Source organism: Mizuhopecten yessoensis, unplaced genomic scaffold, assembly GCF_002113885.1.
Source record: "Mizuhopecten yessoensis strain PY_sf001 unplaced genomic scaffold, ASM211388v2 scaffold5141, whole genome shotgun sequence".
In the NCBI taxonomy this organism is placed as follows: domain Eukaryota; kingdom Metazoa; phylum Mollusca; class Bivalvia; order Pectinida; family Pectinidae; genus Mizuhopecten; species Mizuhopecten yessoensis.
Genome location: NW_018405900.1, coordinates 788950 through 807340, shown reverse-complemented (window position 1 = coordinate 807340; position 18391 = coordinate 788950). Strand labels below are relative to the sequence as shown.

The 18391-nt window shown below is 35.9% G+C and overlaps 1 protein-coding gene across 28 annotated transcripts in view; it reads left to right on the top strand.

Moving 5' to 3' along the window:
- Positions 1-18391, top strand: part of LOC110450250 (cytosolic carboxypeptidase 2-like) — a 143559-nt gene that overhangs the window by 39283 nt on the left and 85885 nt on the right. For 25 of the 28 annotated variants that reach the window (XM_021497671.1, XM_021497677.1, XM_021497659.1 and 22 more), the window contains 2 exons: positions 3415-3537; positions 5378-5407. In XM_021497671.1, coding sequence (XP_021353346.1) covers positions 3415-3537; positions 5378-5407 — 153 coding nt within the window. Of the gene's footprint in view, positions 1-3414; positions 3538-5377; positions 5408-10637; positions 10939-18391 lie in introns of those variants that run through there. The other 3 variants (XM_021497663.1, XM_021497666.1, XM_021497687.1) reach the window with 2 other exon arrangements.

Here is an 18391-nt window from a genome sequence, read left to right as displayed (position 1 = left end):
CACAACCTATTCAATATTTTTTGTGTTGTGGACTCATTGGGTGTTAAGAGGCTTAACTTTTTGCCCCCATATCTCCTTAACCTCTTGTCAAACAAGCACAATCAATGTGACTTTAAATGTTATAAGTTAGGTGTCCAAGCTGAAGTTCCAGGGGAAATTAATGATCAGACAAGTTGATTGCTATTTATGATCAACTTTGAAAATGGGCTGATTGTTACCTGTTAAATGTACTGTATTTTAGCTGTGGTAATTATAAGTTCATGGGGGGAAAAGGACACCACAGAATGTAAGATCACTTTATAAATAATGATCGTAATAATTTTATTTAATGTTGTGTACATTACTAACCACAAACATAAGCGTATAGAGGTTTACCTGTGACACCGCTAAGGCAGCAAATGTAATGGTGGTGGAGGAAAGCCCACCAAAGAAAGCTTAAAGAATACCCATACAAGTATAAATTATACAAATGCAAAACAAAAATTAAAAGAATTGTTTTTATAGTTATCCTTGTGTTTCAAACAACCACTTGTGAAGACTAGAATTCTCAGGAAAATTACTAAGGCTAAAGATTTAAAATTGATGTCAATTATTTACTTGTGTTTTAGATAATTTGTGATCTAAATATATTCCATGAAATATGTTTACTGTAACAATATATAATTCACAGTAACAACACTATGGCTGTGTACTGTCTAATGATAGGATGATGATTGAAGTAATGGTTGATGTTTTTCAGCTCGTAGTAAGTACCTAACTCCGTTGGAGTTGGATGACCCTGGAGATTTCTCAGAGTCTGACAATCATTCGGACACCGAAAGTCAAGCTCTCAGTGAAGGTAGCCTTGTTTTTCACGTTTTGCCAGGGCCAGTAGCTGTGAGTGCCACCCTGTGATTGGAGCTAGCACCTTAGTTTGTTGTATTATGTAAACCAATCAAAGTTGTTGTTAAATTTTGAAGTTGATGAACAAAAAACAAGAAGATTTGATCATGCCTGTAAATCTTTGTATTACATAGACATACATATGTTCCTTAGAAGATTTCTTCTTTAAATTTTTTCCTTGTGATTTGCAAAATTAGACCCCAACTTCTCATAAAAATATTTCAATAATCTGTTCTGGAAACAGAAACCCCAGAAAAAATTGTTAATTCAAGTATTGAATAATAATACCAGAGAATCATTCGCACATAATTTTGATTGGTTAAACTAAATTTTGTTTTCATTTCAGGCAAGGCTGTGTTGTAGTGATTTTACATTAGATTTAGTGGCAAGATTTATAACTAGTAAACTTGAAAGACACCATTAATACAGCCGGTGATAAGAGTGCTTTGTTTACCATTTTACCATTAAACTATACAAATAAATACTTGCTTATCTTATGTTGTTTAAATTTGAATATAATGGTAAGATTGATAAGTTTTGATCAGGAATGATTCCCATAATTATATTACATCCTTGTGGTGTTGAGAGCCCTTTATTCTTTTAGTACATAATTACATCTGAAACGTAACCGCAACTTTTTTAACAATTCCTTTGTATGTTTCCTTATTGAGTTTGATGACAGATACACTAATGTACAGTGATAGCAATCAGGTAAAGAAATGCTAATTACATGTTTAAGGGAGATGGCTCTGATAAAACTTGGTTAAAATGGGTAAGGGAAATAACCCTGACACAATCAACGTTATAATGTGTAAGGGAGATAACCCTGACACAATCATCGTTATAATGTGTAAGAGAGATAACCCTGACACAATTAGCATTCTAATGTGTAAGGGAGATAACCCTGACACAATCAGTGTTATAATGTGTAAAGGAGATAACTCTGACACAATCAACGTTATAATGTGTAAGGGAGATGAACCTGACACAATTAGCGTTATAATGTGTAAGGGAGATGAACCTGACACAATTAGCATTATAATGTGTAAGGGAGATAACCCTGACACAATCAGCTTTATAATGTGTGAGGTAGATAACCCTGACACAATTAGCATTATATTGTGTAAGTGAGATAACCCTGACACCATCATCGTTATAAAGTGTAAAGGTGATAACCCTGACACCATCATCGTTATAATGTGTAAGGGAGATAAACCTGACACAATTAGCATTATTATGTGTAAGAGAGATAACCCTGACCCAATTAGCATTCTAATATGTAAGGGAGATAACCCTGACACAATCAGCGTTAAAATGTGTAAGGGAGATAACCCTGACACCATCAGCATTATAATGTGTAAGGGAGATAACCCTGACACCATCATCGTTATAATGTGTAAAGGAGATAACCCTGACACCATCATCGTTATAATGTGTAAAAGAGATAACTCTGACACCATCAGCGTTATAATGTGTAAAGGAGATAACCCTGACACCATCAGCGTTATAATGTGTAAGGGAGATAACCCTGACCCAATTAGCATTATTATGTGTAAGTGAGATAATCCTGACACAATCAACGTTATAATGTGTAAGGGAGATAAACCTGACACAATTTACGTTATAATGTGTAAGAGAGATAACCCTGACACAGTTTTAATTTGTAAGGGAAACGACTCTTAACAATTCAGTTGTAATGTGAAAGGGAGATAACTCTAACACAACTCAGAGTTACGATGTGTAAAGAAGCACACATGATTATGTCCCTTAAAATTTGATACAATTTTTCTTTATAAAACCCCTAGTTTAGGAAGTTTTATGCAGTAAATTAATTGAATTTTACAAAAAGCAATGTGAAGGTAACTCTGTTAGTTTAAAAAATAATAATGGAGAACAAACAATAGTGACTGTCTCCAAAGTCGTGGCATGTTTGATGGATGTGACCAAGAAATTTAGCCACTTAATTAACAGAAAGCCTTCTGAGAATATATATAGGTTAACATGAACATTGGCTTTATACATTTATATCAGCTTAAACTAAAGCAGCCTTACCAATCTGGTAAACTGAAATAATATGTCTAATGTCTTACTCATACACATAAAAACAGTCACACAATCAACTTATAGTGATATTTCTAAAATGATTTTATAAATTAAATGATATATTTATACATTAAATTATATATTAGCTGTATGGTATAGGAATAGAAAACTGCTGTTAAAAGAACATTAATTGATAAATTTGAAAAAAATAATAGAGCACAATACAATATTGTTTGAACTATTCAAAAATTCATTGCTTTTCTTGCATATTTGATAATTTTGAAATGCAATAACATCATTTATTTTTTGTACAATGAAAAAAGTGTGTCAGCATACAGAATCCAATTCAATACTTATAAAAGATAGTTGCATATAGATATGAAATGGTAAGCAAGCACTTGATTAATTGCCTGCTGTATGCTAAACTGTGGACTAGTTGGTGAAGGTTAAAGTTTCCATATTAAAGCTCGTGTGCCACTTCGCTTTCAGGTCGAAACCAAGGTTTCAGACATAACTTTTCCTCGTATGCGGAGTGGGAGAAGACATACGGCTTAGTGTTAAGCAGTACTAGTGACAGCAGTGACTCCGACTCCGACTCCGACTCCAAAAATGGTAAGGAACACACTGTATGCTGCACCTGCTTCGTGTCACTTACGTTAGACTATCAAATCAAAGGAAAAGTAAATTCATTTGTACATCAGGAAAATATTATTGGATATAAGCCATGTGAAAAGGAGTGAATTGTGGGAATTACATACACAGCTACTTAAAGGCTAATTTATGAAAGAAATGACATACACATGTCACTTCCAGATATATATCTGTATGTTAAATACATTTGTCAAAATTCAGATTAATTCTTCTGTTGATAGTATCAGATACAATAAACAAAGCCACTTTTAAATATTAATGTCATGTTTCAGAAGAAGAAAAATTATGATTAATTTAAGTTACACTATATCTAAAAGCAATTATTCTAGGCACAAATCCGATATCAAATTAGGAGGATCTGTATATTTCAAACATTTGTCAAAACTCAGATTGATACTTCTGTTGATAGTACCCGAGATACAAAAACAAAGCCACTTTCAAATACTGATGTCATGTTTCTGATAATGTTTTATTGATAAAGTTACACTAACTCTAAAAGTTGTACTGTTAAATAACATTGCACAGGTGTAAATGATAATGTCTGTATTTACACCTTTATACCTGTTAATCCTACCTTGTGATCAGTGTGTTTAATCGCTGTAGTTAACATATACATACTTGGTCAGTGTATTGAGCTAAGATTATGTTCAAGTTTAGACATTTAAATGCTAGCTCTCCTGCCACGGAATATTTAAAGACCTATTAAATATTGTATGGGCTGTAGAATTTAATCAGCTTAGATACAATCTGCTAACCAAATTCAGTGAGTATTTGGTAAGGGGGACAACTCTGATTGTCTCTTGTGTTATGTTGTTGGCGTTATGTATTTTACAAGTCATGAGCTATGTATTCTATGTACTATACATGAGTAGATTTTAGCTGTTTGGGAATAAACTTAAGGTTCTGGCTATATCAAGCATCATATAGGCTCAATGTCATATTGATTTATTTACTGTTTTCTTAAAATAGAATAATTTTATGATGAATGAGAAATTGAGAACAATTAAGTCAGAAATAATCAAATTTAGAGATTATAACACTGACATAAACATTTTCAGAAAAAATACAATGTTCCAATGCTAATGAATGTTGGTTGCTGCTAGCAGTTTCTGGTATATAATGTGGTCTTATGTATTTCCCTGGCAAATGTAACTAGAATTTAATCTTTTTGTGTCCAACTATATAAAGGACATGGACACGGGAACACTCCCCCTAATTATTATTTCTTACAGAATTGGAAGTAATTTGGTATAAAAATTCATATATTAATATGAAATATAAAAATCCAGGTCAAAGATATAAATTGGTGAATTATAGTCGATAGTGATAATTGGTGACAGGAGGAATTAAAGGTAATTTGACATCATTATGCTGCCTGCCAGGTATTTGAAATATTAATTTACCTGGAAATCACCTATTCTTCAGCATGTTTTATGATGTACTGGATATTACATAACTCAATCTTGATTTTATAAGTCAATATTCTGGGCATGAATAGCAAGCATGGAGTGGTTTTGCCATTATCTTTTACCATGAGCTAATTTAAATTTCTGGAAAAAAAAGCAATGAAGAGATGTACTGTTATTTGTAATTGAAATGTCATGAATATTTTAGTGGATTTTACTGACAGACAATATATACATGATCATGTCTTAGTGGTAAGTTCATTCTCATACTACAAACGGGCATTATAACATCAAGTTCACTGAGAACCACTTCCTCTGAGATAATTGATGTAAGCTCATTATTATACATTAGAATTATATTGCAATCTTTTGAAATGTTTTTTGAAACTTGACAGAATCGTGCGAGGTTATCCCTGCTACAACAGGTAGGTGTTAATAGCAGGGTGCTGCTTATCATTATATAGCTGGCGGGTGGAAAAGCAACAGGACGCCTAGATTGGAGTATGCAAGGCAATTAATGCTACCATTTGTAGATTTGTTTACTTACAGGCAGATTTCCTATTGGCGAAGAAGATTTGCTTATTCCGATCACAATGCACTGTTACCTGTATAATATATGTCATTATCTGGGGTACCTATACCCTCTGTAGGTCACAGCTTGGGATTGTTCACATTTGATGCATCATCTTCTCTTCTTCACTGACATCAAAAGTAAAAACAGTTGTTCCAAATTACAGCTTATTTTCATAGAAATGGTGTACAAATGCATGACAGTTATAGTGAATGTATCTTTAATTAGTATTGTAATTTTGTATGTCATTTGTTGCAACTGGACTTTTGACAATTTACGACACATTCCTACTAGAATGGCTATAGTTGCTGGATTTACAGATGATGATATTTACCAGACATTGGTTACATTGACTTGTTAATAATTTCTTTGGTTCAGATTTTTAAGTTTATAAATCCTTGGACTGAAAAACACTGCAAACTGCTGTCCATTATTATGCTGGCATTTTCGTTGCAAAAATATTTGTACAGAATTTTCCCAAATACCTATATATGTCCTGTAAACTTTACCAAAGATACACCTCTGATTATTTGTCTATTAACCTTTGACTAAGTAAAAGGTATCTGATTGGTAACCGATTAGGACAGTCACACTGTGAAGTCAGATGTTATAATGCCAGTTCAGACAGTAGAAGCAAGAGCAAAATTATAGGAGTTTTTCAATCTGATAATTGACCAATTAGAACACTGCAAAGTCAGATGCTTATCATGCCAGATTAGATTAAATGGAAGCGAGAGCAAAATTGTAGGAGCTAACCAATAAATTGTACCTATGGTATCCAAGTGAACTATAATACTTATAAAAAATGCCATGTTTCCTAACAAATATCTGTTACCATTTTAGCCACATGGCTTATCATCTTTTTGTGCCATTCTGAAAATCAAGGTGGCTGCCCTAGTGTCTGATTGGTCATTTTCAACTTCTACTCAAGTTTGGCTAAAGCGATGAACTTCAAACTTAGTACAAATGTTCTTTATGCGATACCCAACAATTGTTCATAATTCAAGTGCCAGTCCGAAAATTCAAAATGGCTGCCCTGGCCTCTGATTGGCTAACACATTATCAACTTCTTCTCAAGAATAGCTGATGTGATTGACTTCAAACTTGGCACAAATGTTCTTTCTGCTGCCCCCAACATTTTGTGCCATTCCAAAAAATTAAGATGGCAGCCCTAGCATCTGATTGGCTGAGACATTTTCTACTACTTCTCCTTAAGAATGGCGAAAGTAAATGACTTCAACCTTGGTACAAATGATCCTTATAAGATCCCCAACAAGTGAACTTTTTTTTTTTTGGTGCCAATTTGTAAATCCAAGATGGCTCCCCTAGTGTCTGATTGGCTGAAACACTTTTGGCTTCTCACCAATCAACTCCAAATTTGGTGCAATTGTTCTTAATTAGGCATCCAACAAGTGTACTTACTTTTAGTGCCAACCAAAAGATCAAGATGATTGGCTTGGCCTCTGATTTGCTGAGACATTTTCAACTTCTTCTCAGGAACAGCTGCACTGAAAGTCTCCAAACTTTATATAAATGTTCTTTATGAGGTCCCAAACAAGTGTTGTTACATTTCCTGCTAATCAGAAAATCCAAGATGGCTCTGTGGCCTCTGATTGGCTGAGGCATTTTCATTTTGTACTCATGTGAAAGTTAAGGCCCCTTGGCCTCTTGTTTTGTCAAGCAGAATGAAATAATGATCAATGTTGTTACCGTAAAAACCCATGTAATTTGCGCACCTGTGTAATTTGGGCAGGTACTTTTTGAGGCTGAAAATCGGGAAAAAAGGTTCTACTCGAATATTTTGCGCACCCAAAAAATCTGGAAAAAAAACGATGTTCATGCTCCGAAAATCGATCTCTGAATATATTTTTTTTAAATATATTTCTATGATTTTTTTTTCATTGATGTAAAATGATATTTAAAACCAAGAAGAAACTACGTAAAATGTGTATTTTGTTGCTTGTTTTCTTTGAATTATCTGATCACACATGACACACACGTGTGCGCATATCGGCATACATCAATTCATTTTAGCAATATTTTACATAAAACATTTACTTGCTTACAAAAACATATCAATTAATAAGTAATTCGATGTTTAGTAACCGCTGGTGCATATCTCCTGGTGAAAGACATAATTAGATACCTTTTATTGATCATAATTACGATCAGTGAGAAGGGCTCATCATGGCGGCTTGGGTTACGTCACTTCAAACCAGGTCATGTCACAGTTCAGTTTGGCCACGGAATTAGATTATCTAAGTCCGTGGTTTGGCGATATTTTTTACAAATTACAATGCAGTAATGAGCTAACACTATCTCTGTGATTACCCGTTAACAATAGCTCTACTAATTGAAATGATTTGCAGTCGCGATCGACGGACCGTGTTGTTGTTTTTTTCACTCGCCAACACGTGGCGTGAATTACGAAGCCCTACTGCATTGTCATAACTACAGACTGATTTGACTGATAAGGGATTATAAAAAATATGTTTATACTAGAAGCGTGGACAATCAATACATCCTCTTCAAATCTACTCCAAGGAAAAAAATAGTTAACGCAGACTATTTCTACGATGCTTCATTTAATAAATATTGAAATAATTCACGAGGTTATTATCAATCACGTGCACGTGTTTACGTAATGTTAGACGCGAGATCAACATGAAAGTGATCCGGAAAAAAACCATGCTATACGTATACGCATAGGCGATTTGAAAAACTTACAGAACTTACATAGAACGGAGCTTAAATTGAACAACTACATTTTCGTAATAGTATGGGGAAACGCACCGAGATGTCGAAACGTAATGTCGTATATATATAAGTTGATCGGCGATTCTCTGGCATAGGAATTTGGCTAAACTTTTTTTGTTAACGGTTACCTATTTATTAATACTTTTCACATAAACTCACATAACAACACATTATGTATCTTTTATTAATGTTTGACATAAATGATTTTGTTGATCGTCATTTGTCTTAGAGTTCCGTGTACCAAGGGACATAATCCAAGATGGCGATCTCTCAGAATCGTCGATCTTTTCCTGAAAAAAACTTGAATTTTTCTATACCTGTGTATTTTACGCACCCCCCACTTTGGGGATTAAATTTCTGAAAAAAAAGTGCGCAAATTACATGGGTTTTTACGGTAAATGAAATGACATCACAGAAAGGTTAATGTGAAGGCAGTAGACATTGATACATAGCTTCAATGTCATTAATAGAGGTTTCGACAAGCTTGATAGTGACAGGTTATATTATCGTATAATATCCACTACAAATTCATCTATTAATATTTTTTTTCATTGCTCGTCTTTTATTTCTAGGCATTCTATGAATGCAAATATTCATGTTTGCCTTTCCTTCTGTATTTTTTTTTTTTTTTCATTTCAAATCAATTTTATTGCATACATATTAATACAATTGAATTATACACAGGCATCAGCTATTAATAAAGTCCTTTCCAGAAGGGAGAACATACATTTCAGACATTCACACACAGTTGTGACCCTTTGAACGCATATCATCTTATTGGAAGGCTGGAAATGCAAATTGTGTAAAGATACTAGGAATTATGCATAGTTATTCTGGCAAAATTATAAGGTCACGATGTCAAAGGTCAAGATCACTGTATGTGGACACCTTGGAAGGTTGAAAAAAGCTGATTTTGTCAATAGAAATTTTGCATACATGTATAGTAAACTTGAAGGAAATTATAGGAAGAGTATAAGGCAAAGTTCTAAGATCACAAGGTCAAAGGTCAAAGACATTGACACCTCGCCGAAAATTATGTTTTTTTTATGATATGATGTCGATCAACTTTTCCCAATTGTCAACAACTATTTATACTCATACCTAAACAGAGGTTCAAAGGTCAAATTCCAGGTCACAAGGTTTATTCTTATGTGTTTATTTTTCAGACTCAGACTATTTATTTGGAATACTTGTACCTAAACAGAGGTTCAAAGGTCAAATTCAAGGTCACAAGGTTTATTCTTAGGTATTTGTTTTTCAGACTCAGACTATTTATTTGGAGTTCTCCACCTTTCATTGACAAAGTTAAAGTTCCAGTAATAGCAATTAACATCAACAGTGGCAGAAGAGTCCTGAAATACAAAATCACTCACCCTCTGTACTGACCCAGATGTTATAATAAAGTTTATAACATCCTGTTATGTGTTATCAGAGTGGAGGAATGGCAAGGTGTCTCTCAATAAAACTATCTGACTCTCGTGAAAGTATTGGTATTCTGCCATACTCGTGGATTACTGATCACAGGGGAAACCATTAAATATCCTCTTTATATCAATATTTCTTATGTTGAATTGCTAAATGTTGTTTTTTTCCACCAGGGATTAGAAATTTTAAGTAGGAAGAATTTTGTTGCCTTTTGTGGAATTGAGTCCAAAGTTTTCCTTTGAGTAAATAAATCAACTTGGATTAAATGTTTGAAACTTTACTTGGAAGTTGTGAATTTTAAAGGTATATATCTGTATAGGTAACACTTAACAATGATATGTCCTTCGTTGAGACTTTCTCCAATTCCAAGTTCTACGGACAGAAAGAAACAGTTTCTAATGTATTGTCTGTGAGGTGTACTAAATCCTATCTTTTGTATATCCTACTCTCTTTGTAATAAAGTGTAGGCACTTCAGATTTGAAATTAAAATTGGATATAGTTGAATCCATTGGCAATAAAGATCAAATGATTGGCGGTATTTGATAATGGACAAAACAAAACTTTAAATTACACAGGTCAATTTAGTTATATTAAAGTGTATTACCAAGATCGGATTAGTTGTAACTGTGATGTGCAATGAACCCTAACCTTTAATTGGAGATAAGTCACATGACATGCACATGACAAAGACCTACTGGCACTAGGCGGTGGTTTGTTCACACCAGAGTTTGCTTGGATGAGGAAGGTATTGGGTGTGTGCCATACGGTTATATGTGTCCTTCACTAGGATAGCTGTAGTGCTGTGTGTGCCATACGGTTATATGTGTTCCTCAGTAGGACAGCTGTCGTGCTGTGTGCGCCATACGGTTATATGTGTTGCTCAGTAGGACAGCTGTAGGGCTGTGTGTGCCATACGGGTGTATGTGTCCCTCAGTAGGACAGCTGTAGTGCTGTGTGTGCCATACGATTATATGTGTCCCTCAGTAGGACAGCTGTAGTGCTGTGTGTGCCATACAGTTATATGTGTTCCTCAGTAGGACAGCTGTAGTGCTGTGTGTGCCATACGGTTATATGTGTCCCTCAGTAGGACAGCTGTAGTGCTGTGTGTGTTGCTGATGAGATGAAGGCTCAGAGACAACAGAGTATGTGTGAACAGTTACCGTTCCTCCTACTGGACGGACCTCTCTCGTCACTCCTGGAAGGTAAAACTGAACAGGACATCTGTGCCTTTTACTTCAAGGATCACAGTTTTGTTAGGTTCCTTACTAATTGTTGTATTACCTGGTATACAGGTAGAGTATCAGAATGGTTACAAATTGATTTGTGTTGGTTGGTGCTGTGTATTACTGTTTTGATAGATATATATGGTGGTATGGTTATGATATACCCCTATGTTACATTTTATATTTTAAATGTTGATTCTCTCTATGTGTCCATGTTTTAACAAACTAAATCTTACTTGTATCTTTAGAAAGCTTCTATGAAGTACTATTTTGATAATTCTAAATTTTCTTGTTTTTCGGTTTGTTCACGTTGATTTACATCTTCTGTATCTTGAAAGTTTTCAACATATTAAGATTCTTGTATTAAACTGAATACTGTAATACTTAATGATTTTATGACGAAGTTGTTACATTTTTTCCCATGCCAGACAATGTGACTAGAGACTTGAGATACGCTGGTTATCTGTTGTTACACATAGACTATCCAATAGGGACAGAATATAACTGGCAGTTTGTCCATCTTTTTGGTAGAGTAGTGATTGTCCTCTTCCAGATAGTTGTACATCAGAGTATACGATCTCTGCTATGGTTAGAGGTATACAATGCTATGACTGAGAATAAGATCTGTCCTATGTTAGAGGTATACAATGCTATGACTGAGCGGTATTAAGCTGAAGTCTCCTATCCATGTGTATTGTGTCGTCTCCATTGTCTTTATGCTTGGTTTGGTTGTTCTATCATAAATGGCCATAATGGGTCACCAGACAGCTACCGCCTTAAAACCTAGTTTATAACGCCATTATTTCTTCATAATTAACTACTTCACACAATACCAATATTTTTGAAGTATTATTTTTCTCTTTAATAAAACCTTGCGTGATTCCTTCGATGAGTCGGTGTAATAGCCTACCTAGTGCTGTTTAGAGGTGTAAACTTAGTCCTGCTTTTTGTCCGACAACAGAAGGTTATCAAATTGTCATTGGCTTGAAAATTATTATTTCTTTTTTTTTGTTTGGATATTTTCGACCAAATGTTTTACAGAGAAATACCTTTTCAGCTAAATGATTGATGTAATTTTCTGGTTTAATGATGAACATTATCTCATAATGTTATAAGTTTGTCCTTGTGTCACAGGATCAAAATGAGATGGTGAAAAGTGTTGAAAGTTACACATTCCCGATGATTTGTTATAGTTTTGTAACTCAGTCCTATACTTACTGTATCTAGTCAGTAACTCTAGATATACACACTCTATACAAATATAAATCATAACAAAGCAGTGTATTTTGTCAAGTTAATGAGATATCATTGGACACACCAATACACTTGCCTGCACAGAGGTACAGTTTAAAGGATTAGAACTCACATAAGTGGTGGCATTATGTAGTGATACCCTAACTCAGAGCTTTCAAAAGTTTAATTAAAGCGTGAACCTGCAATAGAAGTCTATCTTTATGTCTCACTGTAGGTGTGAAATGGCTGTACAAGGAGCTTTTGATGAGCCTGCAATCTAATCAATATGTAAATTTAGGAGGTTGTGTTGATTGTCAGAGGAATATATATAAATACCTGCCTGAATTCCTTGTGGAGATTGAGAGGGGGAGTCCCCTGGAGTCCTGTACAATTTATAGTGTAATCTGCTGGTGTCATAAAGTTCTTTGATACATAACTTTATACTCTGAAAAACTTCTAATCATCCAGTTGATTAAAACCGTACCATGTGTTGGGCAGACAGTGGTGCTCTTTGGTACATAACGTCCATTTTATGGAAACCTGTTCATGTGTTGGGCAGACAGTGGTGCTCTTTGGTACATAAACATCCAGTTGATTAAAACCTGTCCATGTGATGGGCAGACAGTGGTGCTCTTTGGTACATAAACATCCAGTTGATTAAAACCTGTCCATGTGTTGTGCAAACAGTGGTGCTCTTTGGTACATAAACATCCAGTTGATTAAAACCTGTCCATGTGTTGTGCAAACAGTGGTGCTCTTTGGTACATAAACATCCAGTTGATTAAAACCTGTCCATGTGTTGAGCAGACAGTGGTGCTCTTTGGTACATAAACATCCAGTTGATTGAAACCTGTCCATGTGTTGGGCAGACAGTGGTGCTCTTTGGTACATAAACATCCAGTTGATTAAAACCTGTCCATGTGTTGGGCAGACAGTGGTGCTCTTTGGTACATAAACATCCAGTTTATTAAAACCTGTTTATGTGTTGGGCAGACAGTGGTGCTCTTTGGTACTTAAACATCCAGTTTATTGAAACCTGTTCATGTGTTGGGCAGACAGTGGTGCTCTTTGGTACATAAACATCCAGTTTATTAAAACCTGTTCATGTGTTGGGCAGACAGTGGTGCTCTTTGGTACATAAACATCCAGTTTATTAAAACTTGTCCATGTGTTGGGCAGACAGTGGTGCTCTTTGCTACAATAAATATTAACTACAGATGATCTCGCATAAGAAAAGTTTATCAAACAAACATATGGACTGTTATATTACAATTGACCTAGATTGTTATTTGACTCTTTTTGACAATTTAAAACATTTTAAACATTTGAGCTTTTGGCATATCACTATATATCTGTTTCCATTCAGTGTTAATGGAAGTAGTGTAACAAGCAGTGTATGAGATGATTCAAAGTGTTAGTGTTAATGTATATCAGGAAAACCAGTGTTAATGTATATATTGTACAGTCATCAGGAAAATTAGTGTTAATGTATATATTGTACAGTCATCAGGAAAATTAGTGTTAATGTATATATTGTACAGTCATCAGGAAAATTAGTGTTAATGTATATATTGTACAGTCATCAGGAAAATTAGTGTTAATGTATATATTGTACAGTCATCAGGAAAATTAGTGTTAATGTATATATTGTACAGTCATCAGGAAAATTAGTGTTAATGTATATATTGTACAGTCATCAGGAAAATTAGTGTTAATGTATATATTGTACAGTCATCAGGAAAATTAGTGTTAATGTATATATTGTACAGTCATCAGGAAAATTAGTGTTAATGTATATATTGTACAGTCATCAGGAAAATTGGTGTTAATGTATATATTGTACAGTCATCAGGAAAATTAGTGTTAATGTATATATTGTACAGTCATCAGGAAAATTCACCTAAATAGGACACAGCACAGTAATCTGGATATTACATAGGAACATTCTTTCAATAAGTTTTAGCAAAAACAACCCATATCTTCACCCAGTACTTCGGTTTAACAGCTATTGCTGTACAATATGATGTTTAAGTGTGTGCAGGAATAAGACTGGATGTGTTTACAGCTCTAACATTGATTACATCTTGAGGGTTCCTCAGACAACCCCTATAGTTACAGGAGGGAAATCTCCAATGTTGAATTTGTCAGTGAGCCAAGTACTAAACATTATTGACAGAATTGTCCTCATCATGATTAGTAAACAAATAGGTTTGGTTAGGGATTTTACTGAAAGGAGCATTAGATCACAAGTTGTGCCCAATTATCTATGGTTTTTTTTTATCTTGTTTTGAGCTTTAATGTGATGGTTCTTAGCTTGCCACAATGTGTTAACCTTTTTATACAGCTTTACGTTGATGTTCCTTAACTTGCCAGTGTGTTGATCCTATTTATAGAGTTTCACATTGATGGTCTTTACCTTGTAAGTGTGTGTGCTCATCTTGTTTGAAGAGCTTTATGTTGATGTTCCTTAACTTTGCCATATTCTGTATTGATCTTGTTTATATAAGCATTGCAAAGATTGTCCATAGCTTGGCAGATTATTTGTACTGTTTTTAGAGCTTATATTGATGGTTCCTGCCATCTTTAAGTTGGGCAGATGACCCTGAAGACATTTGGTACTGAATGGATTGATGTGGTTATTTTCACATGTCCAGGTTAGGATCACCCAGTTGGCTTGAGATGGTCACTCCTTTTAAATGTTAATGTGTTGGAGAGAGGGTCAGTTTTGGTGTGTCTGGTGACCATATCTAATGATTGGCATTTGTCAGTATTTCTAGAAGTACATCACCTATATCTGAATGGTTGTATAGTCACTGGTTGTCAATCACTGTTTAAAGTGACTACCAGGAGATACTGGAAATAATTATATACCTACCAGCAGATACTGGACTTGTCATAATGGCAACTTTACCTTGGAGTGATCTGAGTGTAGATTGACTCAGTAGTATCAGATGCTGTAGTTTTCCTTGATGATGAACTTGTTTTTGATGATGTTTAGTGCCCTACTTAAGATTGACTCAGTCTATAGAGGCCCTACTTTAGATTGACTCAGTCTATGGTGGCCTTACTTTAGATTGACTCAGTCTGTGGTTGCCCTACTTAAGATTGACTCAGTCTGTGGTGGCCCTACTTTAGATTGACTCAGTCTGTGGTGGCCTACTTTAGATTGACTCAGTCTATGGAGGCCCTACTTTAGATTGACTCAGTCTATGGTGGCCTTACTTTAGATTGACTCAGTCTGTGGTTGCCCTACTTAAGATTGACTCGGTCTGTGGTGGCCCTACTTTAGATTGACTCAGTCTGTGGTTGCCCTACTTTAGATTGACTTTGTCTATGGTGGCCCTACTTGAGATTGACTCAGTCTGTGGTGGCCCTACTTTAAATTTACTTTGTCTGTGGTGGCCCTACTTAAGATTCACTCAGTCTGTGGTTGCCCTACTTTAGATTGACTCAGTCTGGGGTGGCCTACTTTAGATTGACTCAGTCTGTGGTGGCCCTACTTTATATTGACTCAGTCTGTGGTGGCCCTACTTTAGATTGACTTTGTCTGTGGTTGCCCTGCTTTAGATTAACTCAGTCTGTGGTGGCCTACTTTAGATTGACTCAGTCTGTGGTGGCCCTACTTTATATTGACTCAGTCTGCGGTGGCCCTACTTTAGATTGACTCAGTCTGTGGTGGCCCTACTTAAGATTGACTCAGTCTGTGGTGGCCCTACTTTACATTGAATTTGTCTGTGGTGGCCCTACTTTATATTGACTCAGTCTGTGGTGGCCCTACTTTAGATTAACTCAGTCTGTGGTGGCCTACTTTAGATTGACTCAGTCTGTAGAAGCCCTACATTCAGAGCCAGCACGCTCCACAGTAAAAGTACACTTGTAGCCAACACGCTCCACAGTACAACTACATTCAGAGCCAGCACGCTCCACAGCAAAAGTACACTTGTAGCCAACACGCTCCACAGTACTACTACATTCAGTGCCAGCACGCTCCACAGTACATCTACATTCAGAGCCAGCATGCTCCACAGTACAACTACATTCAGAGCCAGCAGGCTCCAGAGTAAAAGTACACTCGAAGCCAGCACGCTCCACAGTACAACTACATTCAGAGCCAGCACGCTCCACAGTACAACTCCATTCAGAGCCAGCACGCTCCACACTACAACTACATTCAGAGCCAGGACGCTCCACAGTACAACTACATACAGAGCCAGCACGCTCCACAGTAAAAGTACCCTCGAAGCCAGCACGCTCCACAGTAAAAGTACACTTGTAGCCAACACGCTCCACAGTACAACTACATACAGAGCCAGCAGGCTCCAGAGTAAAAGCACACTTGTAGTCAGCACGCTCCACAGTAAAAGTACACTCGAGGCCAGCACGCTCCACAGTACAACTACATTCAGAGCCAGCAGGCTCCAGAGTAAAAGAACACTTGTAGTCAGCACGCTCCACAGTAAAAGTGCACCCAGTGCCAGCTTACTCCAGTACAATTAGTTAGAACCAGCATGATGGTTATTCTCAAGTGAAACATGCAAATTAATCCAATCTCATGTACATGTTATGGCAAAGAACAACATACAAATTGGTTTGGGTGAACATAGACCATGATTTATTGCGCATTACATAATTACAAAACAGTAATAACAATAAAGCAGTATCATTATTTGTTTCCGTAGTTTAAACTTAAACTATGGTCCTCCTACTACGCCAATTCTACATTATCTACAATATAACAAACAAAACTAATGTAATTAAAGATAAAAAATTGGGAAAGTAAGGGTGGGTGGGAATTTAGAAAGAAGGTCAAAAATCAAAGCTGCTGCCGCCTCGCCAGAGAATTTAAAAGTGATGAGGCGGTAGCTTGGGATATCAGATGCTGACCATGGGGGTTCTCCCCAGTAGGGATCTTTCTTTACATTGGTCAGCCATGGACCCTTATCTTAACTTGGCTTAACTCTATTGGTCAGCTTTGACCAGACAAGTTCCATATTAGGTATGTATTTTCCGAAGAAGTCCGAGAGCCTTCTGGGAGTAATAAGATATGTTGATACATAAATGCAGAAAGGTTCCGAAAGAAAAGACCAATGTAAACATAGCCTACATAGGCACAGGCAGTCAGACTGCATGATCGGACAGCAGTCTGATCGCCTGCTGCATGCAGAGCTAGACATGCATAGCTACACATGCATAGCTACACAAAATTTTATGCAAATAAAATTGCCTACCATCAAAGTATTAATAACATATTAAGTCTTAATATTTTCATAATGAACATGTGCTGGGTTTTTCTTGCTGTTGAGTAAACCATACCAGAACATTTATCAGCAGATGAAGTAGTTTCATGTTTAACCATTTAACTTGTTTCCAAGCAAATGATAAGTGTTATTTTACAAATTCACTTTACTTGGTTTCCTGTGATTGCCATTGTGTTTGCTTGACCTTGTCCTTGACCTCTGGTTTTCACAGTTGTGGGGATACTGGTGCTTGTGTGTCCTCGTGTCGTCAGGTTTGGTGGACACTTTATATTTTGATAAAATAGTGAATATGATTGATATGAATTAGCAAACTTGGATGTTGCCCTGTGAATGTGATGTGTAAACTAGGATGTTGCCCTGTGAATGTGATGAGCAAACTAGGATGTTGCCCTGTGAATGTGATGAGCAAACTTAAGGATGTTGCCCTGTGAATGTGATGAGCAAACTAGGATGTTGCCCTGGGAATGTGATGTGTAAACTAGGATGTTGCCCTGTGAATGTGATGTTTCCAACTGTATGTGGAATGTTCATGTTACACCTTCTCCTTCTACAAGTTGTGTTATCTTTGCCCACTGTACAGAGTGTTTAAATTGATCTATTAATGAGATATTTTCCCCTCTGTACGAGGCACTTCATTTGTTGTCCTAACATGACGTCTTTTTCAACTGTATAGAGTGTTTAAGTTGGCTTTTTGTATAAGTTGCCCTTATGATAGAATAATTAACAGTTGTGTCATCCTTACAGGTGTGAAGGCTTGTTATTGTGGTAATAAGTTTGTAAGATTGACAAAGTCCTGATGAGTCGGTATGTGTAGTGTAGTTATGTGACAGTTGGATGGGTATATGAGGATCACTCACAAAGTACGCCCAAGTGGTAATTATTAAAAAATATCTATGACATCAGCAAGAAACACTGAAAAGCAAAAAAACTCATTATTTTTG